The 26,556-nt window shown below is 30.6% G+C and overlaps 2 protein-coding genes across 2 annotated transcripts; both read right to left on the bottom strand.

The window, feature by feature from the left end:
* Window positions 1-67: 67 nt before the first annotated feature.
* Window positions 68-4,719, bottom strand: LOC137932228 (homeobox protein 2-like). Its single transcript, XM_068775833.1, has 2 exons — window positions 4,660-4,719; window positions 68-3,358 (listed from the first exon to the last, which is right to left on the bottom strand). Exons 1-2 carry the CDS (start codon window positions 4,717-4,719, stop codon window positions 68-70), a joined length of 3,351 nt encoding a protein of 1,116 aa, XP_068631934.1.
* Window positions 4,720-18,500: 13,781 nt separating this feature from the next.
* On the bottom strand, window positions 18,501-26,173 carry LOC137931469 (uncharacterized). The gene is made up of 3 exons (XM_068774855.1): window positions 26,136-26,173; window positions 19,522-20,786; window positions 18,501-19,407 (listed from the first exon to the last, which is right to left on the bottom strand). The coding sequence occupies exons 1-3, from the start codon at window positions 26,154-26,156 to the stop codon at window positions 18,501-18,503; spliced, it is 2,193 nt and encodes a 730-aa protein (XP_068630956.1). The 5' UTR covers window positions 26,157-26,173.
* Between the last annotated feature and the right edge of the window lie 383 nt (window positions 26,174-26,556).

Consider the following 26,556-nt stretch of genomic DNA (forward strand, 5'->3'; position numbering starts at 1 on the left):
TATAGCGACGCCTTATATGTTCCGACCCATAATATTATTATAAAATCAAGAAATGAAACTACCGTAATTAAGACTCATTAGTATCTAACGTGTCAGATTTATCGATAGCTGCAGGAGGAGGAGGTCGTAAAAGAGTTGGGACTGTAGGTTTTGTGTCATCATCGAAACTTTCTGCGTCAAACATTTGCTCACGCTTAGCAATACGAGACAATCTATATTTGCTACCTCGTTGTCTCCGATTGTATTCAACTTTGCTCCGACTTCTACCTTTTATAGGATGTATTGCTGGAGGTTTAAGCAGAGGATATGGCTCACCGGTGCTTTTAGGCAATTTTCTGTGAAGGTACTGACGATCTGATAATGTTAAAGAATTTGGATGCCTATTCCTGTTCATTACCCGGTAATGCGAATGCAGTCTTGATCGGTCACCATCAATTTCCATTGCTAAAACATCATTAGTTGTTTCCGTTTCGTCAGCTTCCCTAGCTTCTCTATTTTCAGTATCCATATCATCTTGTTCAATAACTGACCCTATAGGGTGAATATGAGTTGTATCAGTAATAGGTATAAGACTTTCTTGTTCTTCTTGGCTTCGTGAATATTTTACTCCTTGATAAGGATAACGGTCCATGTTACGCACTTCAAAAAAAGGACTACTGGCAGTTCCCACACCATCATTCTTCATATCAGGCATTCTGTATTGTCCAGAAACATCACTATTTAAAATAATTTGTTGTAAATGTGATAATTCCCACGGTAAAGGATTACGAAATGTCTGAACATTAAAATCGTTTGATGGTGTTCTTCCTTTTAAAATTTCTGTCACCAATTTAAGATCTAAATTATACGGATTAACAACTTTAAATCCATTTATGGTAGGTAGTAAAGTTTCTCGTTGACTTTCATGTTCAGGTTTAGAACTTAACTCAGCTTGCTTGTCTCGTATTAGTTTGTTTAGGATACTTGCAGCAACATCTATTTGATGCGAATCAACGTTTTGATTAAGTGTTAAAGGTGTACCTGTAGGAATAATTCCATTATTATTTCCATTCATATGTGAAAAACGCAAATTATGTAAGCCTTGTGTTAACCAATACGGAATGTCATTGAGCTTCAAACTAATACTATCAGAAGATGCTTGATTTTGTGGACGTTGCAAAGATTGATGTTGCACGTTGTTTTGGAGTTGCACGTTGTCTAAATTTTGTTGTGTTATGTATTGATACGATGGTACATTTCCGTTTGTTTGCGGCTTAAAAGATAACTGTTTGAAATTTAATGAGGGTTCATAGTTTTTAGGTTGTTCATTTGTTAATTCTAAGCGTCTTAAATCATCTGATGGTATATTTTCCGCTGGCGTAGTTCTTGTGTTATAACCGTATTCTATATTTTTATCTTTAAAGTAAGAGTCAGAAACTGTTTTAGCAGCTTGGTTAAAATTCTGTAAATTGCTATCGTTGGTTGAAATATAACCATTGTGTGAATCTGTTATAATATTTTTCTGTACATTATTGACTTGATTGTTATTAAAAACATCCGTTTTAACAGAATTTTGTGAAACTTTATCCTCCTCAAATCGTTGTTTGGTTGTTACTTCTTTCATACTTTCTTGAGAATTCGAATAATAGTAGGGTCCGCCCTTTATCATATCTGATTGTGTTTTGTAATTGTTTGAATTATCATTAGTAAAACTTTTTTGATTATTGTTATTATTTCTAAATATGGCATCATTTATGTCAGAACCTGTCAAAACATTTTGCGGATTATTTAAGTAGATATTTAGTTGCTTATTCATGTTTTCTTGAGATTTAGCTGCTGCTTTTGCAAATTCTTGTCCTAACTTTTCAGAATTATACTTAGAAGTTTGGTCATAGTTGTATGTTTTTCCATTGTCGACATAGTGATAAGGTGAACTAATTGAACTACTATCTATTTGATGAATGCTGTTTTGTTGTTTAGGATACTTTGCTTGGAAATTTACGTCGTATTTTATCAAAGGTTTTCGACCGTCAATTTTCCAACCATAATCTCCATGCGAATAAACTTCACTTACTTTGCTCTGTTCCATATCCTTATCTCGATTTTTGAGATCAGTAAAGGTCTGATAGTCAGGTTGAACGAAGCTTACAAACAAATTGTTTGCGGAAGGCATGCTACCGATACGGTTGTTATCACTACTTGTACTATCTACATTAGAATTTTGTAGAGAATCTTGTATATTATTTTGAAAAATTTGTTGTTGAGTTTGTGCTTCTTGTCTTAAATTTGCCAAATTGTTATAGTTTAAATGTGCAGAGTTTTGCCAGTTCACTCTTTCTGTGTCTGGATAACTAGATGACGTTGGTAATTGAGTTGATGATGGGAATTCATTTATATATTGTTGTTGCATATTCATGCTCACCTTACCAAAGCCATTGGCAGAATTTTCATAATGGTTTACTTGCATGTTTGAATCACTATTTCTATTGTTACTCCCGTAATTAAATATATTAGTATCGGCAGTAGAAGAATATCGGTTAATAGGATTGTATGAAGGTGATCCTGTTTGTATATTTGGTAGTGTAGAAGAATATGACAGTAAGTTTGTAGGACTAGACAGGTACATAGGCGAGGAACTTGAAACATAGTTGCTAGAGGGACCTTCAATGTATTGATTGTTCGGTGAACTTGTCGATAAATATAAAGTTACCGATGAAGGAGTACTCTGAATAGTGTCAATACCATAAGAGTAAGCATTGTTGTATTGGTTCGTATTTAAATTAGGAGTATATACTTGTGAAGGATTTTTAGGTTCCATAAGCGGTGACATATTCATTTGTTGGTTTCCATTATTATAAGCTGAAGTTGAAAGCGTAGAGTATTGATATTGTGGTTGAGGAGTAGCTGTATATCCAAAAGTCGGCGCAGGCGTTGATATTTGTTGTTGTTGTTGATGGTATTGATTTTCGGCACGCATCTGTTTTAGAAATTCTTCAGGCGGTAAGGAGTATTGCATTGCTGCGTACTGATTACTGGCTTCGGTTTCAATATCTTGTGTATTTTTATTTACACTTTGTTCGTTAGCATCATCTTCTGGTTGTAGAAAAGGATTTTTTATACGAAATATTTTTCTAATCCTTCCTCTATCCAGTCGATGGTGGTCCGAAACTTTATTGGAATCATCTCCTATATGATATTGTTGAATGTTTACAGAACTCATGGTCTGACTATTCGGTACAAGATTTGTACTGTAACTAGTGATAGTTTCGGGAGATTCTTCATTGGATGAAATTTGTTTTAAGTGAACATTGTTTTGATCCTCATATTCATTTAAGCAGTGGACCTCTACGGTGATCAGCAACAAAACCAGTATCCGTATCTGTAACAGTGAAAAATTATGTATTAGAAAGATATATAAAATTTTAAAAATATTTTTTTGTTATAAGGTATTCACCAGTATATGACACCGTATTTAAAATTAATGCAATAAGTGGATTTCTCCACCAGATGACAATAAAGTCAAATGCAATGATTTTTAAAATAATTAATTAATAAACCAACAAATGCATTTTTACACAATTTTAATGTCCCAAAAAGTAAATAAAAATTAAAATACTTTATGTAGTAGGTAAAAAATTTTAAGTTTTAATTTTAAAGTGATATGTAATATCACATTATTGTTTAAATTTAATGTTACAAGCATTTATTATCATTATGTTAATTAGATAATAAAAGCTTCATCAACATATTTTTAAATTGAAAGTCTTAAAAGACCAACAAACTAAATGTTATATATAATTTGTAAAAAAATATTCTTCTTGTTTATTCATACAAAAGGTATTTTAAAAATTAGTAACAATCGGAAAGAAACACTCAACAGCTGAACATAACTCTTATGCACACATAATTATAATATTTTAACAAATATGTTTTACAACACACACCAAAAGTGAACATTCAAAAAAATTTTAAATCATCCGTACCGTTACATAGCTGTTTTGTAATAGTAGATTTCTCTTTGGCACACTAATGTACAGAAATAATAAAACTAACGACTATTGTTTAAATTTGGTCAAAGATGACAATGAATCATTTCAGGTAATTGTTTTAGAAAATAACATCATATGTAATAAGAACTATATTTTCTAAGATAACTTATTTTTAATACTTATAATTAAATTTAGTCTTGTTTTACAAAGTATAACGGCTAACTTAATGCCGAACGCATTTTTAACAGTTAACCATATGGGAGGTGTAGAGATAAATTAATGGAGGTAGGTGAAATAACTTAATATCATAAAAAATAGCAAATACATGTACACGCATGTAAATAAACAAAAATAAAAAAAAACTTCTTATAACATAAAATAAATAAATTCAAACCTACGTTTTGAATGCGCAACGATTCTTGATCTAAATATTAAAAGGAACTACTTGGTATTTTTTCTCATTCTTATTATTTAATATAAAATATATTTGATTCTATAATAGAAGACTAACTAGCGACTATCGATATTCTCTGTCATGAAATCAGAGGGGCAGGGAAATTGGATAGTAATAAATTTATTCTGTGACCACTCGGTGTCAAAGTTCAATGTGACGTACAATTATCTATGGTCTTAACCTACGGATGCGACAACAGCCTTTCTCTTGCCTTTAGCATTTATCAGTTTCTCTAACCTTACATGGTACCCAAGGGAAAGTTGTAGGGACTCTTGATTTAGTGCCAACTTCCCACATGACAATCCTATCTGTCATCGCAAACAATTTATAAATTTATTATTTTTATTAATGTCTTATTATGATGATTTTTCTTCTAACAGATTAATTAAAAAAATAGATTTCATATTAACATAATTAGTAAGGTATTTTTGTTGTTATTTTTATTATCTTCTTAAACAATTTCACCAGTCAAATTTCTGAACGACATTTTTAAAATTAAAAAATATTTTTAATGAAGCAGAATATTATGGTTCAATCAACACTAACTCATGAGAATTTATATAAACTATTAGAAATTTTCCTCAGGCATAATAATTATAGACAAATATATTTATTCCTATCTCAAAACATTTTCTAAAATTATGTAATACAGCGCTTTTAGTAAAATTACATAAATTCCATAAAGGTAAAACCTGTCCATTCATTATTTGATACGAACAAAGTGGAACGTCAAAAAAAATCAAGATTATGCGAATAGTCTATTTGACCATTAATGACTGTACATCCTGGTGACACGGAGAATTGCAGACTCCTCAAACATACAGACATTAGCAATACGGAAATTTTCTATTTGATCGTAATAAAACAGATACTCAGAAGCGCAAACGGGCTTATCCGTTTAGTTGGATTTTATATATTTTTTAATATTTTTGTCCACATTAGACAATTCATAACGACCTCTTATGTAAGAAAAATGTCATATTAGACCAATTTGATAGAAACTATTAAAGAATCAGATTCAAGTCCCTTATAATGATATCTTACAACTTAAAGCAGACATTAACAATATCTTTACTTAGAGCAATTCATTCCTATGCTTTATTACTCAAACATTCTTCACATTGAAATAAGATTTTTTGCAAAGTTTAGTTCAAAAAAGAACTTTGGCTTATAATAGAAAGCATTTTACACCAAATAAGTCCAGGAATGATACTTAGCAAGTTAGATATACAGATATATCAACGTGTAAAAGAGAGAGAAAACAAACTATTCCTCCTTGTAGGAAGAAAGAAGTTCTAAGGATATGGTGACACTTGCACACTGAAATTACAATACATGTACATATATAAAATACATCATAATCATTATTAAAAATCCTCGACTGCAGCAGACCTTTCGTTTGCCGTAACATGGCGCATGTCAGTGTCGGGAAGAAATTTTTTAAATGATAAATGAAGTATTTTTGTTTATGATCCTGTGGTCTTACATCCAGGGAAAGCGATTTTAAGCCGTATTTTTAAAGAAATTCGACATAATGTAGCCTACTTTATTTCGAGCAGATCTGACCCGTACGCACCCGAGGAGTTCGGACAGATATGTTTGATGGCAATTGACAGGACACTATATGTGAAATCAACCTTTAGAGTCCTATATATATGTTTCTTACATATCGTGTAACACAACAGAATTTTAGATTTTTTGCAAATTTATAACATTGAAGTGATTTCAAACGAAAAAAAAAATTACAAATTAGTGAAATGAAAAAAAAGCACATTATCTATATGAATATTTGAACCGAGTAATATAAATATGTAGGTTTATTTACATACGCTTGTCGAGTGTTATGTGGAACGGAAATATTTATTACGTAAAAACTAGATTTATGACATTGTCCTAATTGGAACGCGACACGGCTATACTTAGATCACGTAACCAAAGTCACCAGAGAAAGTGGACGAAACGCACTCACTTCATTTTTATGTTATTTTATGTAATACGTATCCGCCATTCGTAATTTTAACAAGTACATAAATTGTTGTTTGTTTATTTTTGCACTTCATCTATTTACGTCAATATACGTAAATAATTACATTAGTATTTTTTTAATGTTGTTATAAGCGGATTGGCATGTTCATGTTGCAGTGGGCAAGCTGAATACCGTAGGACAGATGGCCGGTGGAGCCATAATGTTAGCTGAAATGGAGACCACTCGTGAACTTATTAAGAACATTGCAAGACGTAGGATGCAAACAGCTTCCAGTGGATCTTATTGGAAATTTATGGCGCAAGCTTATATCCAGCAGTGGACTTAATATGGCTGAAATGATGATGATGATGATGATGATGATGATGATGATAAACGTATTTATACTTAAATTTACAAAATAAAGTCTCTTATACTAAAAGAATCGTGTATAAGCAGCCCATATTATGTCGGTCGACAGTACGAAATTAGGCATGGGTGGCCGTCTTCATCTTCACAATATCTCTTCCATAAAATGATTGACGACTAAGAGAAAATTAATTTCCTAGCTCCACAAAATGGGTAAACATAATATGAAGTATTTCACAGCAGTAGAAATTTTAAACAGAGAATGTTACTTACCCTTGCCAAAGATCTGATTCCCGGTAAGAGTACGCATTTGTAAATTTTATACTAAAACTCTTTGTACGTATAAAAAACATTTCGAGTAAACCTGCATAATCCGAGATAATAAATACAATAAACATATATACGCAGGAAACTTTAAAAGGAGAAATTTAAAAAGCTGGCGACATACGTCTAGTATTCGCGGTTGGAGTCACAAAAAAACTTATAGTAAATTTAATTTAAACCACGCATTGTAATCCATAGTTTTAAATAAATTTAAATAAAATTATTACTATTCAGATAGAATATAAATAATTCAATTAATCAAAATAAAAAAGTCTTATCCAGTTTTAAACAAAATAAATAATACAAGATACTGTTATATTTGAACAGTTATACAAATGACTTGATTATTCAATAGGTGATGCTTAAAAAAATAAAGTAACTTATAAATTAGCAAGCGTATTATTTCGTTCTCTCTATACTGATCTACAAATACGAAGTTTTTATTATTAGAATATAAATTATATTATGTTGTCCCGACACACTTTGTGCTCTTAAGTTATACGCCTGCTTCAATCCTATAGGAAAAAATAATTAATGTTACTTATTTCAGAGTGTTCATTTTATTCATTGATTTTATTTTAAATATATAAGCTGACTGTAGCAGATGAATTATAAAAGTCGCGAACTTCAAAATAAATGAATGAAATGTCAAATGCTATATTAGTTTCTAGCGAACTGGTCTATTACGCACAGTTCCAATCCTTATATTTTTTTTAAATTTTTTATTTTCTGCTCAATTTTCAAATTATTAATTTCGAATGAATTTTCTGCAAACTACGAAACTCTGGAAAAAATGGCAGAATTCGGTAGTCGTTCAACTTCATTCAAGTTATTGGCCATAATCAAGACATAGGAAATAGGGATTCACTTTTATACCTCTACATACTGCTTATTATGTTTTCAATCATTTCAAGATATGTTCATAAGTAAACGTCGCGACTGAACTATTCAACTAAACAATTCAAATGGTGTCTGGTGTTGACTTTTCAATTCTTTGTTATTTTGTTCGATAATAATGTAAAAGCAGGGCTCGTTCAATCGGAATTATTATGATAGTAAATCCTTTTAGTTTAACCTTATTTATATATTTATGAATTAGTTTTCAAATAGAAACGGTTTCGTATGGCTTTAACAGCAAGTTTCCACAAATAATAAATTAATTTATAACCAAATTTTTCAATCATATAACTCAATCGTCATAATTCCGCTGCTGGTTCGGCGCTATGTTTTTAACACCACTGGATTTTGTATAGAGCCATGTTAAAGATAAACACTACAAACCCGATCGAATAGATTGTAACCTTAACGTTTAAAATTCATCACTTGATTAACTAAACATATTCTTTATAACAAAATGTTGACAAATGTTTATGTGATGGTGGTGGATACCTGTCCAGTAATATTTATCATAATTTCAAATGTTTTAAAGAAATACATACATAACATTTTACAGTAAAAAAAGCTAAATTATAAAGCTTTAAGACTTATTTTCTAAATTTATTTAATATTCTCAAAATCTAATTTATTTATTATTTTCAAAATCTATTGGAATATGACAGATCAGTAACTACTAGCAATTTAGTGTGCTTAGACAGATAGTAAACAATAATTAAGTTTCATATGTAGTAACCCAATTTATGCAAATGCTTTTTCTCGCTAAATTATCATTAAGTTATTTATTATCTCTGAAAATAATGATTTTTTGGATAGGGTTTACAACACATTATTTAACGGCAAATGAGCTATACATTCACCCCTTCAATGTTTTTACACCTATCAATCACTCTGTATGTTTATTTTCTTAATGCTTATTATTTTAATTATGTGAAATTATAATTATTTAATTAATTATACAATTTCAGAGTAAATTTTGCATAATTAATTGTAAAAAATATTTTTTTCTTTGTTATTAACATATTTAATTGTCTTGTTACGTTACTTATAAATGTAGTGTTCGAAATTTGTTTAAGTTTATCGTTAAGATATCAATGGAGAATATAAATATTACAAAAGAATGAAAGGTTCTAATTTTAATGGAATATTGTTAACTGTGCAAACATTTATTGGCCATATTTTTTGTAATATTTAATACTGTATTATAATGATATTATAATTAAGCAATTATAATATTTATACAATTCCCACGTCATAGAGCAACATAACGTTTGAGGAATACGAGCGATAAGTGGATTTCAGGAACAATGACAAGACCTGTCACTATTTCATAATAATACCGTAAATTTAAGCTGATTGCAGAAAATGTATATGAAACATTTATTTCAAATTTATATTTATTGGAAATCTTTTGCCGACTGTAAAATATTAATAATATTTATTTAGGTTAATAATTCAAAAGTTGTATATATTACATTAAATAACCAGTCATATTAATCTCAATCTTAATAATCAGGAAACCACAAAGTTTTGAAATTACCCGTGTAGGCCGTGTGAGAATAATACATTATCTATTTATCATTTCACTTCTTGTAAATAACGTTTATTTATTTAGACTACCTAAGTCTACTTTAGAAGTTACCATAACGGAAAAATGTTATGGAATAATTGAAAGCCATAGGAGAGACCTATGTCCTAACAGTGGACGACCTATGTTTAAAATGATCACGACATTGAGTCAAAATATCTTTATTAAATGAGATCATTGCAATTGTTTACAATCGTCAGTTAAAAATTATATTTACATTAGTTCATAACGCGCCAACTACGGAGAAGAACTAAGAAGAAACTCAGTGGGTTTTGTAATTTATTTTTATGATTTACATAAGCATAATTTTTTTTTTAAATTACAACAATTCATTGCCAAATTCTTTATTGTGAACATACTTGGAAATAGAGTAGAGTGGAGTCACTTTTAGCAGAGCTTGTGCTAAATTTACCGTATTGTTTGGTCTAGTTATAAAATCGTATACGTTGACTTACGGTTACATTTAGATTGTTTTTTTATTTGTTAATTCCATTGGCCAGATTTATAGTAATTTAATTTAAATTGCGTAGTTTAGACAGCATACAGTCAGTAATAAAAATTAATTATAACTATTGATTTGATATTATAAAATGCATAATTTTATTGATTTTTATTGCAGTTGCTGAAATATTCGTAATAAATAAATTTAAATTATAAAAAGGCTTATAGAAGTAAAATAACCTTTTTTATTGTATAACTATATATTTTTACTTACTGCTTTATTCGCGACCTTCATATTTAAGATTTTTCGGCACTAAACACAAGAATTACAGATAATATATTAACACCACATAACTTGAACACAATCTCACACCATAGTCCTTTTATTCGTTATGTTTGATAAAGTTTAATTAATAAAGGGTTCGCAAGGGTTGTCTATGGTCGTCGAGCGTTGCAGCCGTGGTGAAATGAAGTTCAAGGCTAGTTTGTCTTAGGTTTATATACAGGGGTAGCGAAGCGTGGAGTCTTCTATGTGTGCTGTTCAGTATAATGCACGGTCCCAGTGTTTCATGCTCAAGCGAACGTTACTCTCGGGACTATAGATATCAAACGATACTGTGCAAACATTTGACGTAATTACGTACACTCACTATTAACTTCAAGTGTAAACTTTCATGCACAACGTAAAGTTAATTGATAAAAAAATTAAATTCTCTTCTCTGTCTTTTGTGGCATGTATTACTTACGGTAATAAATATATGAAATATATGAATATAAATAATACATATATTTCATGTTGATTTCCTTACACGAAATTATGTGCAAATTTCCTATAAAACAAGAATGAATATTTATTTTTCACGTGCTAGCAGCAGAAAAACTAATTGCATTTATTTAGAAACTCTTTTTAGTAACTAATTGCGTAATGGCGGATTTAAACCTTATAGGGGTATTACTACTAGTCAATCTATATTGGTGCAAAGCAAAAAAAAATGTAAAATACTATACATTACGCATACATAATAAAAGACATAATATTATTAATTACCAACAAACACTTTTTTATAAAATGTTATTTTATAAAATAATTTCGACTTAAATAATTCTTTTCTTCAGTTATCGATTTTCCATCACGATTCAAGATATTCATGTATAATTTCACCGATGCGTAAGATTAATTATGAAATCCCCTTGCGACGTAAATCTTTCGACAAGGCCTGATCGTTTCAAAACTATTACCGGTAGCTTTGGGTTTTAATATGCTTATGTCAAATAAATAAAAAAAGATGTCAATACGCAATCAAAAATAAATGGCAATAGTATTTGGAAATTTTTTTGAACGATAATATATGATTTACATATTTTAAATTAAAGTACGTGAAAATTGAACTGATGGTATCTAACCTAAAATACGAGGCAATTCATTTCTCTCTTATAGCAATGCATAAAAATCTAGTAAAGAAAAAATTATTACGCCTTCCCATTCCTGTCCCAATTTATTCTATATTTAACATCATCATAATCATCATCTTGTCAGCCGATAGACGTCCAGTGCAAGGCAAACCTCTCCCAAAGATCGCCATGATGACTGGCCATGCTGACTAAATAGTCCTGTATTTACTATTATTGGAAATACTTATTTTAATAAAATAAGCCAATGAAATGAATACGTGCTTTTAAATTCACTGAATTACAGTATACAACGTTGTTGCAAAACTTTTTATAATACTCAAGATATCTTGTTAAATTGACCTATTCGGAGATATTAACCTTTGCATAGCTATCGACGTCCCACGGTATCATCGCGTGACTAACTATACCTTGGTTTGCAAGTTTCAATTTCGCTTTCAGTGAGTCATGCATGCATGGAAGATTCACTGCGGTTAATTAAGTTAACTAAACATGATAATTTAACTTATTTATAACTGACTGTGCCCGCAACTTCATCTCCGTGGAATTTAACAATTTTTTTTTTGGCTTTAAGAAGTTTTCTAAAATAAAAGTAGCCTAAACGACACCTTATTGCAATAGCTACTTGTGCCAGTGTAAGTCTCCTAAAAATCAATCCAGCCATTTTGAAAATTAACCGAAACAAACAGACAAACGAACTGTCAAAAATTTTAAAAAAATCATTTTGGTAAAAATACATGTATTCATATCAATTTAGTAGAAAAACTGTTATTTAAATATTACAAACAAACAGTTCAGTTTTATTTATTTTTATAAACATCGCATTTATCCTAATATTTGTAATTTCTAACCAGTTTAATTTTTTTATAACAAGCCGGGAAAACACATTACATTGAAATACTTACTGTTTAAAATTAAATTAGTACAAAACATTGCGTATCTTAGATCCAACGCGACGCTGCAATGCGTATAAATTAGATGGTTGGCAAATAATTGATCTTTAGTTATTAGAAAATAAAAATAATTAAACTAGAAGAGTTTATTAGATACCATTCGAAATGAATACTATACACGCAAGTACTGTTAATAACAGTCTGCTTGAGACTAGAGAAGTAAGGAATTTGCGTTCTTGCAATTATAGAAAATCTTGGCGCATCTTTCTCTAAACGTATTATAACCTCACAGATTTTTTTTAAGAAAAACACGTTTAAGCTTATGAATATCAATGTTAAAAAGTTTTATATATTGGAAATTTGTTACATGTATTATATTAGGTATTATTATGAGTATACATAACATACAGGCTGAATGGTTTACTGGTGTAAAATTTTTATAGGTTCACTATAGATTATTTGTACAGCGAAAGTGATAATTTTTTTTAAGTTTTTAGTCTAACATAAATCAATAATTTCTTTTTTCTATTCGATTGCGACAGGCAAACAATTTCTAACAGTACAAAGTGCAGGGATAGATAGTAAAAAGTATTATAATTCATTTTAATACATAGTAATACTAAGTTTGTAAATGCCTTCTCTTATCAAATAATAGTCGTTTTACTTCTGAAACAAGTGATTTTCGGACAGGGTATACGATAAATTTGACAGCAAATAAGTTATGCATTCAATCGCTCTATTTTTTTCTTATTAACAATACTGCTGTAATAATTTTCTTTAATGTTAGTATTAAAAGAATCTCGTAGTATACATTAAATCACCAAGATAGAAGAGGAGATTAGAAAGGAAAGATCCTATCATGCATTACTGTTTATCCATGGGGCTTTGGAAAGGAACTATTCAACTTAAGCAGAATAACAATAAATCATCGTAAGATGTGTTATCAATAAAAAAATACTACAATGTATTATTTTGAGTGTACATTTTAGAAATAAATTCATGGTCTACATTTATCGATTATCGAGACATTTCTTCACAACTATGGCTTTATCATATATCTATTTATTGAATAATAAATCCCATTTTTAGATGGTCGCAAAATAACTTGAAAACGACTTCGCCGGTTTCACTCAACCTTTTAATATCTTTCCTAATACTTTGTGGAAGGGTTTAATGAAAAACAAAATAAAATTGTTTAGAAGCTTGAAAAATTTCTGAAAACGAAGTTACTTAAAATTTGGCGACTTTAACAGTTTTATATAATAAACGCGCGTCTGATCATTCGCATTGAACTTTGCGCGTTTTACCGTACGCTTAGAACTACGCGTATGGTAGTTAAAGCGCTATAAAATAACATTGTCTTTTATAGATGCATAGTTTGTTGATCATAACATTGATTCATATTTTTCATTTAACCAATAAATAAAGTGATCACTCAACATATTTCCATGTTGTATTAACTAATTTTTTGTCTTGGAATGCGTCAGGCCAATAACTGTTGATAGTACGTATTGATTCAAATTTCAAAAATTTCTTTTTTTAAAATTCAGTGTAGCGGTTTAAATATTAAAAACACTGTGTATAAATTTTGAAAATTGTGTAAAAAATTATGATGAACAGTGCTCTCTTAATGAAAAAAGGTATAAATTTATTCTATACATATTTCTTCGGAAGTGACTAAAAATACTTTTATCATATATATTTGTACATGAAATTTATAATATGCATTGTCATTGTAAACAGACTTCACAGTTTCCTCGCAATTACTCTTTATATATTTGCAACTTAAGAACTGTTCTAATCTTGTTTCTATGAACTACATCTTGAAACTTTTGGACTGCGGATGTTCACAGAAAAACCAAACTTTTTCATTGGCATTCATTTACAAAAAGTGAAATTCATAAAGTTTTGAAAGATTCGCCCAGAAACACCTTGTACTTTATTTGTGTAATTCCTCTACTAATTGTCCCTCGCTAAGACAGTAAATCATATCTGGAGAGCGGTCAAAAGACTTCCTTGTGTTTAACGCTGCAGTTATCGATACAATCAAGTAACGCCTAGAAAGGAAACGGACGTATGCCTTCTTATTTATTAGATCGTACAGCTCAAGTATTGCCTGCAGCAAAACGACTGTGGACATTAACGCCGTTGCTGTTTCGATGAACGTTCATTGTGTAATTTAAGATGGAAACTCTCTACTCCTTACTACTTTCCATGTTTTATAATTTTAAGATGGTAGTGTTATTATAACACAAGCTTCCATCACTCGTGCAGTTTGCCGTTGGAGCTGAAATCTTCTCGAGTGGCGACCATGACGTAGTTAAGTTTGCGAAAAGTCGCCGGATGCAGGCAGCTCAAAACCAGTCATCGTCGAGATCTTTGGGGAAGCCGATGTCATGCTGTGGCCGTCTGTCGAGTGAAAAGAAATAGAACAATGAGAACATAAAATTTTATTATTCTGGCTAAGATCTAAAGAGGCAAATCCTATTATTATATTTAATGACAAGAGTTAGATAGATTTATTTAGATAAACCAATAAGTAATAACAAAATATAACAATTTATAACCAACTATAACTTCAAACACAAGCTTCAGTGTTACTAATTAATACTATAATTTTATGACTAACGTATAATAAATATAATAAAAAAGATTTATTTAGACTTCTTGTGCCACTCCTACCAGAAGTTTGTCGACGTATTCGTATTGACTACCTTCAATTTAAATTGTTTTACTTTATTTAATTTTTTATTGTCTAATCTCATAATACATACATAAACCCGTCTGGTTTCGCATTAAACTATTGTAGCTCTTATATTTTTTGTTTTGGCCCCATTTCTGGCGCCTTTCGTTCTCTCGTGTTATTGTACGACAGGAACATTTATATCAATAATATTTACAATATATTTTTTTATTTTGATTTGCATATTCTAATTTAATTTTTTTACATAGTTTCTGTCGTTCTTTTTCTATAATTATTCACATAGTAACTTTCCTTTATGATGTAAATAAACTTAAAGAAGTCTTGAGAGTTTGTATGCTTCGACTCGACGACAGCCCGTATTAGCTAAAATTTTATTATCGCAGGTTATTTTTAAATTATGATATGCTTGAAAAAATACCTTCTTGAGTTATTGTATCATTCTAATATTATATTTTTTTAGTGTACGTTCGATTTATGTACCTAGTTACTTATTATAGGCAAAGTTGAGGCATTGCCTTTACCTTTTAAATCTTTACGAGGCATATTAAAATGTTGACAAGTCGCAGGCGCTTGTGTTTATATTTATAATGCTAAATAGTACATTGTATGATTAATGATTGCAATGGTATTCCCTTTTAATTATGAAAAACAATACAGTTTATTTATTTTATGATCATAAATTTAGTTTACTTTGAAATTTAATAACATTTGATATATTTTTCAAATATATTAATTTTAGAACATCTTCGCAAGAAGTTGCTTAAATGAATAACATCGACGAACTAATATTGGCTGCTACATAACCAGCAAATGTGGAGTTTCATTTCAGAAGCGTTTTAGCTAATTAAATAACTGAGGTAGTAGATATACTATTTTACTTTTCAAGCTAACGAGCATAGATGCACAAAGTTTTGTGAAATTTCTCAGCATGGCACACACAGCTGTATAACTTGTTACCAATTGATCACCTGACTCGTCACAGACCCTTTTAATCAATAAGTCGGCGTAAAAAAGTTACAGAGTAAATTTAGTCATTAAAGAAAGCTTTTGTGCTTAATTTTTCGCTATTTCAGCAAAAAAAAATTAATAAAAACTAATGTTCTGAGCATAGTTTAAAAAGAAACATGTTTCCTCAATACTTCGTTGTCGCATGCACGTAGTTTATACATTAAGCGCCTGGTTAAAAGGTATAAGGTTTTTGATTCTTGTTAGTTTGTAATAGATTTTTATAATCAGTTAGCACACTAACAAATTTTGCATTGATTTAGCTTAGTGCGTTTGTTTTTACTTGTGAAAACTAATTAAATAATACCAAATGTAAAAACAAAAAAATTGTGTGCGCTAAACAATTTTTACGGTTTTATTTTTTATGAAAGTAAAGAGCAATGCAGATATAATGTAGGCACATCATTAAAAAAAATGTAGGTTAAATAAAAAAAATAGTAAATATAATGTGCCTTTATATATTGTATTACTAAGTAATGTAGTTACTAAAGGAAATATATTCAGTACGTTTCATATAAATAGACATTTTTTATTAGAATCTATAATCCACATAAACTTTAATGGTTCCGACATTTTTTTCGCTCACGTTTTTGTTACAGCGTTTACTAAGTCTTTTAAACTATTTAACAACATAAATAGTAAACTTTAAAACAATGTTGAATTCGACTAATTATTATGATTTTTTTTTAATCATTAGGATATTGCTAGGTTTTAACGTCGCACTAACAATGTCCCTTATTGAAAATTACGGTTAGTAACTAATTTACTTATCCATACTCCATGTTGCTATGCCATGTATTTGTACGGTGGATGCAGTATTCGCCACGTTGATGAAACTATCTTGCGATCGCACCTTGAGTCTCGTCCGTGTTATACACGCACGAGTTCGTGTGACGTAATATTACTACCATCTACTTGCATCATGGACACTACCACGCATGAGGGACACCAGGGTGTCTGTGGTACGACGAACAACGATGACAGCTTCGTTCTTCGACTCTTGAGCCTAGTCTCTGTACCATAGCCTTGGCAAATTCAGGCCAACAAATTGAAGTCAAATTTGAATAACAAAAATATGTGAGATACTATTATTTGTAAAGTGATTCCTTTTCTGAGAAGATACGTCTATGTAATCCAAACATAGCAAAATCTATTATTGGTTTAAGTACATTACTTATACAAAACACAGCTACAAGTTTTAAAGTAGAACGTACCCAGTTGAACATAGACCTCTCCCATTGATTTACAATAGGTGGTTAGAAGCTGTCTACAACCAGCGTGTTCCTTTTAGAAGGTTATCTACCTCGGTTAAAACTACCTCTAAAAATATTTATACATAAATTGCTCAATAAAATAGAACAGCCTGTTTAAAGATGGTAATAGCAACTGACTTGATTCGCCACGATACTCAGTCATGATGCAGCGACGAAGAAGAAATTGTTCAATGTTCTTAAGCTTTTTAAAACCTAACAAAGTCTTGGTGTGAAGATGTGCAATCCAGTAAAAATTTACTTATAGATAACAATACAATTTATAATATTCATAGACCTTCCTTCATTTGGTTACCACCATGCAAGTACAGATTTATAAATCGTTTATGTCCAAATGACATGAGCAACGAATAATCACACTAATTAATTTTTTCTAACTTATGTATTTTATTATAACATTATTATTGACATAGTAAAGAGCAGAGTATCGGTTGAATTTACATCTGTCTTTACAACAGAATCGCTACAGCATTAAATTTAATTATGGCTTAACTGCACCGTTTTCCTATACATGAATGCACTTTTTTTCACCAAAGATTAGACCTTGGTAGAATTTAATGCGAAAAATATCTCAAAATAAAAAAAAACTTCGTCATCATAATCATTTCAAGTATAGGATGCCCACAGCTGGACATAGGCTTTCCCCATGGATATACCTATATCCAGCGTCCTGTAAGTCACTGGTCATTTGTCCGCGCGCTATATAGACTGGTCGCCGTAACTTTAACTTGACATTTAGCGGGGCATATAGGTTATTTTCGTGCGTCTACGAATCTCTTTATTCCCGATTAGATCTCGTAAACCAACGAAAAACAGAATTTCCTTATTTCTTTTATAATATATTGGCAATATAGCAATCGTGTCAGCACTAGAAATATTTATATGAAGCGTTAAAAAAACTAAGATATTACAATTAAAAATTTATTGAAATTCTTACTGAACTAGGTACAAATTAATCTTATTTTTAATTATTGCACAATCAAACAGCCACATTCACATCTAATATGTAGCAAAATAAATAATAACAATTTTAACTAATTTATAATCATTTCATTTTTGAATATTTTCATGTCATTATGAACATGAACTATATTAATTAGTATATTACAGGAAGTGAATTATTTTTATTCCATTGTTTAACTTAACAGCTAAAACCAACTTAAAACATTGACTTGTATATACAAAAGAGCGCTTTAGGAATCTAATTTTTTTTTTATTATGACGATACTTTCATTTCGCCTGATTTCTTAGATTGTGAAGAGACTTCAGGCTTATTGTCAGGTCTAATCATACGTTTTGGATAACTGTGATAATAACTCCTTGGATAGGAAGGATGCTTTTGCCTGTTAAATTGATTACTATATTGTTTAGAAACTTTGTATTCTTCGGCATTAAAATCTTGATTGTTAGATCCTGCTTTAGTGTAGTGCATTGGCATAGAGTTCACGTATGTAACCTTCTCCTGCCCAGTCAAGACGGTCTGAGGTACCATTATTCTAAAACGCGATTGATACTTAGATGAATTAGGCACAGGGGTTACATAGCTCACTGTCTGAACCGTCGCAGAACTGGGTTTCTTGGCCTTCTTGTAACTGAATGGCAACACCGTTGCAATCGTGTAATCTTTATTTGGGTAAGTTTCAGAATAGACTTGAGAATTAATTTCTCCTTCTTCTCTTGGCTTTGGATAATTATATCCCTCTGTTGAGCTTACTTCTGAGTAATATTGCTGGGCTTGTTCTGTGTTGGGTGATGGGGATGAATATGCGCTTACCGAGCCTGCAAGTTGATGTTGCGCTAAATATTCAGAAAGCTGAGAAGAAGTGAGATCGGTAACAGATTGACTGGAATAATCTTGAGATAAAGATTCTTGAGGAATAAAACTCGACTGGCTCTCTTTAGAAAATTCATACTGTGATTCAATGTTAGAATTTTCGGTTTGAGACTGTACGCTACTATCATATGCAGAGGAAATATATTTCGAATCTTGATTCACTGAATACTGAGGTGCCCCATATTCAGAATTACTTCCAGATTCGAAAGAAGGCTTAACTAATGAAGCATGTTCGCTTTGTTGATTATAGGATGATATCAGCTGAGGGTTCTGGTATTGTGACTGCTGAGGATTTTCGTAATGTGACTGCTGAGGATTTTCGTATTGTGACTGCTGAGAATTCTGGTATTGTAGCTTCTGTGAATTCTGATACTGTGGCTGCTGGGATTTCTGATACTGTTCTTGGTAAGCTTGTGTGTGCGATGCTGACTGTGGTACATATTGGTAACGATATTCGTATTTTGGTTCTTGTGTTGGTCGTCTGTATTGTGATTGTATTTGTGAACTTAAATACTTTTGACTATTGGAACCAGAAGGATATTTAGCCATAACGGGTTTGACTGCTGAGTATTGTACTCCTGAGAAATCTGACTGCGTGTATGATGGCTGAACATGGGGGTTTGAATACTGTTGAGGTTCTGAATTATAAGACGACGAAGTAGGTGTTAAAGAAGATGATGGCATAACGGAATTGTGATAAGTCATTACTCGAGGAGCACTATCATAACCGTTTTTCGTAAAATACTGATTAACCAAATCTTGAAGATTAACGTTGTTTAAATAATTGGAGTGAGGATAATTATTTGGCAAGTTTGCGTACAATTCAGCTGTAGGATTCTTTAAGTAGGAACTTGGTACTCTTAAAACTAAAACTGGTACCACTGGGCGATTTTGATCTAAGCCGTTTTTGCTCAAATGATCCGAAGTTAAACCAATGTTTTGGTACTGAGGATTTTGAAGCAGTTGTTTAGGTTCAACAAAGTAATTTGACATTAAGCTTGGAAATTGGCCACTCAGCCCAGATAGTCCTTCACCATTGTATGTCGTATATAAAGTTGACGGACGCATTTTTGATGTGTCCTTTGTATAAGATTGTGTGGGCTCAAAGGTTTTAGAGCTGTCATCATATTGATCATCTTTTACTGATACTAGTTCGAAAGCTTGGGATGGTTGTATTTCTACACTCGTAGATTCAGTCTTTTTTCCTGATGACTGTTTAGAATAACCCTCATTATTTTCATTGTATTGAGATGGAACGTCCACTTGTGAGTATGGATAAATCACAAACTTTCCTTTTTCCTGCGTGGGCTTTCCAAAGTAAGTATATTTGTACCCTTCATTGGTTCGGTAACCATATCCTAGGTTGGCATCTATAGTTCTTTTATCTTTAGATTTTGAGTCCGTGTCGTTTACAATTTCAATCGCTATAACAGCCGGCAGTGGCTTTTTTTCTGTTGTATTCGCTGATTTATTCGATGTTTCGTTTTCGATATTTTCAACTGGCACATGTGATTTAACGCCGAATTTTTCTTCTACTTCGTGTAAAAATTTTTTTTCATCGTCAGTCAAAGATGATCCTGCCTTTTTGTCTTTTTCTGCATCGCTAGCTTTATATTTTTTCGGATCTGGTTCCGTAGACACTCTTGTTAACACCGCACAAATCAAAATCTGAAATGAAACAAAGAATATTACATAACAATTGTGATACACGGAACAATTTTATTACATCTGCAATTTGTTAGCTGTCATTAAATATCGTTTACTGTTTATGTATTTTTCATCCGATTTTCACGTTTAAAGAGTTAGATGGGAGTTTAATTTCTATCGTTGCATGGGTTTTTACGAGTTTATTACATAAATGTTTATTTCCTAAACGACTCATTCACAAACATGTAACAATTTCTCACTCTTTTATTTATATTTAATATTCATAACAAAAATCTATAGGCTGTTTTGTCTTTTAATTGGAACTTGTTCGCACGCTTTAACAATAGGTTTTCGATTTTTAAAATACGAGGGATGGTGTGAACAACAACAGTTATGCCTATTACATTGCACCAAGAAATTTTTGTAATATTCTGAGAAAATTCAAAATATTACATAAGCGATATCAAATAAGGCTAAAAAAGGTACTCGTTGAAAGAATTCTTCTGTAAGTAATAACTAATCGGCAACTTTGTGACTGAACTTAACATAATTAGGCATAAATAAGTTAAAGTTTTTTGTCCAATCGATTATCTGAGTTGGCGACGAGCAAAATCATCAAAATAAAACGTTTTTTCTCTCCTAGTCATTGTTATTATTTTGTTCACATTAACGCTATGTAACGCTATTGTCTTAACTATGACTTTATGAAACTTTATCTTCATTACCAAAAGCGTGTAACCATTTCTTAAACCCAAAAGGCATAATAAAAATTTTTTTAAGTAAACGAATGTTCCTGGTTTTAGATTTTTTGCTTACGTAACTATAGTTAAGTTAAAGAACACGACGCAGTTTGGTTAAATCCGCTTTGTGAAACAGTTTAATGTTGCGTACAATATATGGCATGGTATAAAACGCGTCGTACTGTATTATCAATAACCATCTACTGCATAACTTTATTCGAATGCGAAAACAGTATTTTCCTCAGTCGTTACTTTCAATGACCTCTATGACGCCTGCTGATAAAACTGCGTTAACTTATTAATATGGATGAACCTGTGCTGTTGAATTACGCAAAAATCTCCATAGACTTTTAGCAGTTATGAATAGGAAAGTACGGATAATTTTATGCTCACGGAAGTAAAGTCATCGATTAAATAACGATGAATGGCCAAGATATCATTTGTAATAATAAATAACAATATTATTTTCCAATCCGATCGAGGCTTTCGCTTGCAATTAAAATTTCTTTTTTATAACCATGTTTAATTTATCGTATGTATTTCCTGCCAATTTTAGGCGATTTTTCGCTTATGTATACGACCATATAACTTTTAACTATTAAAGCATTGTCGCTGACGTCTCATTTTACTTATTATTTATCGTGTTCAAAACTATATATTGCAATAAATAAAACATAACGAGGAACATTTATGTACTTTTTTATTTAATCAAATTCTATACGTGAGAACTACAAAATAATAGCAAATTAATTATAAAAATTACCTACATATCCGGTACATTCAAAAGGGAAATCATTTGTCACTTTCCAAGTTCTAAATGTGTCTTGTGTGATCTATATGAGTATGATGAGATATTTTATAATATCTCTAACATTTTCTAAGGTTCGAAGCGTGGCGCTAGAAATTATTTGGCGTAAATATTTAACTCTAGTTCATTAATTTTAATTTTCAGTGACTAATTAATTATAGGTCCTCTACTAATTGTTGTAGAATAAAACATACACTTGCAAAACTATTTCTTAATTTCACGAGTAATTTACATAAATAAAATTTATGTTATTAATAAACACGAATGCACTTTCATGCAATCACTCAACATGTATTAGAAAGTAAAGACAATTGAGAATCGCTGAGTTTTCGTTGAAACCTTAACATTTTTAATATATTTACAATAAACAAAATAAATGTGATATTAAAGTTAACAAATAGCGATAAATGTTTGTCGATTCTAAGACGTTGAATGTAACGTGCTGGACGGAGTAATGTGAGATGAAAGTGAGCATTAGCGGATTAAATCGAAGTTAAATGAAAGAGAAAGTGCATCGGGCTTGCGTCCAGGCGGGAGTTGCGACATCGAGCCAATGTTTCCTGTTTTATGTCCCATGCTTTATACGTTTCTATTGTTAATATTGTACATCTAAATAAAAATTTCTCATTTAAATTTGTTTTATAAACATGCTTGTGGCAATCTCTGAAGATAACCTATGGTTTGTAGTTGGCGTGTATAGGCTAAAATAAAGATGTTGATAATATTGTAGTTTAGTATTATCCAAGGTATATTTATTGTTTTAGAGTATTCTTAAATTATTTTACATGTTCTAATAATAAACCAAAAAAGAGTCAATAATCTTAACATTGCTTCATTATTGGAATGTCAATTTCGTATGATCTACCGTATTAACATTTTGTTGCCTAATATGGCATTGCGAATACCCTATCATTACCGTTCTCTATGTGCAATTTCGATGACTGTCAATAAGTTCATTTAGAAATAGTTTAAAGCTAATATCGCACCATTTTTGACACTTAAAGCAAATATTTTGTAATAGATTTTGACACAAAACTAGATGTTCTTCTTTTGGTTTATTTAATATTAAATCAAACGGCTTAAATTGTTACCTTTAACTTCCCCACACAAAATTTTACCGAACAATATAGGAAATTGCTACATAAGAATGTATTTATTTTGGTATGTATAATATAAATGACTTTTATTAAAAGTATAAATTCCTTTATTTTCATCAATCGTATTGTGGTAATATAATGCACAGAATTTAAACAATAAATTGTGTTTAAGTTTTCTTTATCGTTTCATCATCACGAAGGACATCCATTAATGGATATAGGCTTCTCCCCATATGATAATGGATGCCTACCATGTGGTTACAGTGGTGGCCTTTTTGTTTTAGGTAAAAATATTTTGCTCCGTGTTAGTTCATAAGTATGCATTAACGTAACTGCTATTATTTAGATTTAAATAGATTAAATCAAATTGATTTCTACTACTTAAAAAAAAAGTTTAGGATTAATAAAATAAAACATTTCTTTATAATCAACTCTCATTGCAAAACGCTCATTTGCAAATGTCAGTGACGGTAATAAACTAACTGCCGAAACGTCAATGAATCTAGTTAACATGTCTTAATGATCGATCAATATTCGCTTTGGTAATTTTTTTTAAATATAAACGCATACTTTTATAATTGAATTAATAATTTCGCTTTCTCTTACGGGCGGATAAGAGCACCGAACTTGTTTTAAATGAATTTATATTCATACGTCACCAATAAAAGTTTATGTAATACCCGTCAGATTACTATCGGGATAAAATTGCTCTTCCGTTATAATAACATGGTTTTGGTTTTGGACCCTTTACCGAATTACATTATTCTAGAAGTTTCAATGTCGTGCTATAATGAGATGTAAATAAGTTTTCTTTGGTAATTATTCAATAAATTTAGAAATTATATGAAACGTGGACTAGGTAGGCAAGCATAAAATTCGATGACTTACTGACTGACTGATGACTTACTACTGACTGACTGACTTATCCCCATGCCTTTTAACATTTACATTGTGGTTGCCTAACTCTATTCACTATTTATGAGCATACGCAAACAGTTAATTACACAATATTCCGTAACAAGTTAACTTAATTTAGCATAAAATTATGAGAATTACAATTAACGGCCACTCACTCGGTTATTCAAGTTTGAGTATTGCGTTAAACGTAAGATATGTGTTATTGTTAGCGTATAAAACAATTAACAACTATAAGATTAATATAAATAAAAAGGTTTTGAATTTTTGGAATTAATTTTACCAGATACTATCTTAATAGATCGTGTCCGATGTAAACATGGGGCATTGGAAATTAATTATATAACATGTACAACAAAGTACATTATTTATTACAGTTAAAACACCCTGGAACTTATATTAAGAAGTTAATCTTCTTACATTTATTAAAATAGCAATCGTAAAAAACAATTTAATATTTAAATCAGTAAATATCAGTTTTTGTAGTGATTGCCAGAAATTAAAATTATATAAAACTCAGTTATTTATTTGATTATATCAAAATATTTTACTGTGTTAAAATTATTAATAGGTTAATTAAAGTTTTAAAGATAACAAATCTTAATATTCAAGTAAATACGTGACGGATAAATAGCAAAATGTTCTGAAAGGAATTTCCAATGAACAAATTGAGATATGTATGCTTATAAATTACATATAAATAACCATTAGCCGTAATCTTTTCTAAAACTCTAAACTGTATATTTAAAATTTAGTGCCATTGCAACAAGAAATAGTTATTCATAATGACAAACATGAACGTCTCATTATGGATTACAAAGAAAATACCTTCTGGCGTTTATTTTTATTCAAATAAATACTGAGAATAGAAAAGCAACTAGGTCATACTTTGTTGTGTTCTTAGATCTAGAACATCTTTATACAGTCGCAATTTTTATTATTGGATGTTAAAACCGTTACAACTCTTACTCCATAAAATACTTTACTCTTCTGTATTATATTGGACTTACACCTTTTGCATTCTTTAAATATAAAAAAAACTATGGCTGTTATTATATTATTTATACGTTTATTTGGTAACCAAGAAATAGTGAAATTAATCTTATTTTAAAAATTTCCATAAAGTTATCATATTGCATTCGACTTCCGTCCAAATTGCAATAGATAATCGCAATTAAATTAAATTTATTAAGCTCGATTTGAGAGAACTTCATTTAAACGGATGATGTTTTTGTCAATGTAATTTTTTTATTACATTTTCCTCTAAAAGCAAGTTAAAGTGTTTGAATGTTCTTCTCTTTAACGTGATTAAAGCGTATGATGTTAAGCGTATATAATATTAAAAAACACTAGAATTAACAAGGGAATAAGGTAAATATTGCAAACCGATACCAACAGCGTCACCGTTCGCCAACTAATGACATTTTCGCAACCAATATGTGTAACGACTATTTGCAATAAGATGTTCTTGTATATACAAGAACATCACAAAAACTGGTAATTTGTTTTTTGCGCACATGGCCACATAGCAAACAACTACAGTGCTATTTATAATATTTTTTACTATTTATTCAGGTATATTTTCTCGAGAAAAACTTTTGAGCGGTTATTCTATATCATATTCCTATTAATATTTTACATTAGTGGTTGTAAAATTTGAACAATTACTTTATTAAAGTACACAATAGTTCACTTTATAAAAAATATTCACCAGCCTGTTTGTTTAATGAAATAAACAAGTAATCAAAGTCGGTAAATAAATCAATTTCTCAAATAAACTTTAGCATAAAAGTATTCGATAGATATTTACCAATGCAAACTTGCACTGCATCTTGTCCCTCTTGATTGTAACCGCGGCACTCTGTCAACAGAAAACGAAACTGTTTAATATAATGTATTTATTTATTTAATTATCACATAACACATCACAACACTATCATTATCGATTCACGGATACGCACATCACTATGTACCTGTTATCTTTTGGTGTTCTGCTGAGTAAGTAGAGAGCAATAGGTCCGTGAAACACTATGTTAGCTTCTTATATACCTCGGAAACATTCTCGCAAGATGCGCCGCGAGGCTCCGCTAGTCCGAAAGCACTCACACAGTCAAAATACACGTACAGTTGATACGCCAAACTTGATTGCGTGCTTTCACTCTCGTTACAAGACATGAAATAACTTCCAAAATGAAATTCACAATTTTAATCACTACACATTTTAAGATACA

The sequence above is a fragment of the Battus philenor genome, unplaced genomic scaffold (assembly GCF_028537555.1).
Source record: "Battus philenor isolate CCGP_79_NKW_IND1 unplaced genomic scaffold, ilBatPhil1.0.hap1 SCAF_11, whole genome shotgun sequence".
Lineage (NCBI taxonomy): Eukaryota > Metazoa > Arthropoda > Insecta > Lepidoptera > Papilionidae > Battus > Battus philenor.

What these genes read in the sequence shown, in the direction of transcription:
- LOC137932228 (XM_068775833.1), bottom strand. Translation starts at nt 4,719, where the DNA reads ATGTGGGAAGTTGGCACTAAATCAAGAGTCCCTACAACTTTCCCTTGG. An exon ending in TCCCTTGGGTACCATGTAAG is followed by an intron (nt 3,359 to 4,659) that starts GTTAGAGAAACT and finishes TCACTGTTACAG; the next exon opens with ATACGGATACTGGTTTTGTT.
- LOC137931469 (XM_068774855.1), bottom strand. Translation starts at nt 26,156, where the DNA reads ATGCAGTGCAAGTTTGCATTG. An exon ending in TGCAGTGCAAGTTTGCATTG is followed by an intron (nt 20,787 to 26,135) that starts GTAAATATCTAT and finishes GTTTCATTTCAG; the next exon opens with ATTTTGATTTGTGCGGTGTT. An exon ending in TCGCACACACAAGCTTACCA is followed by an intron (nt 19,408 to 19,521) that starts AGAACAGTATCA and finishes TTACGAAAATCC; the next exon opens with TCAGCAGTCACAATACCAGA.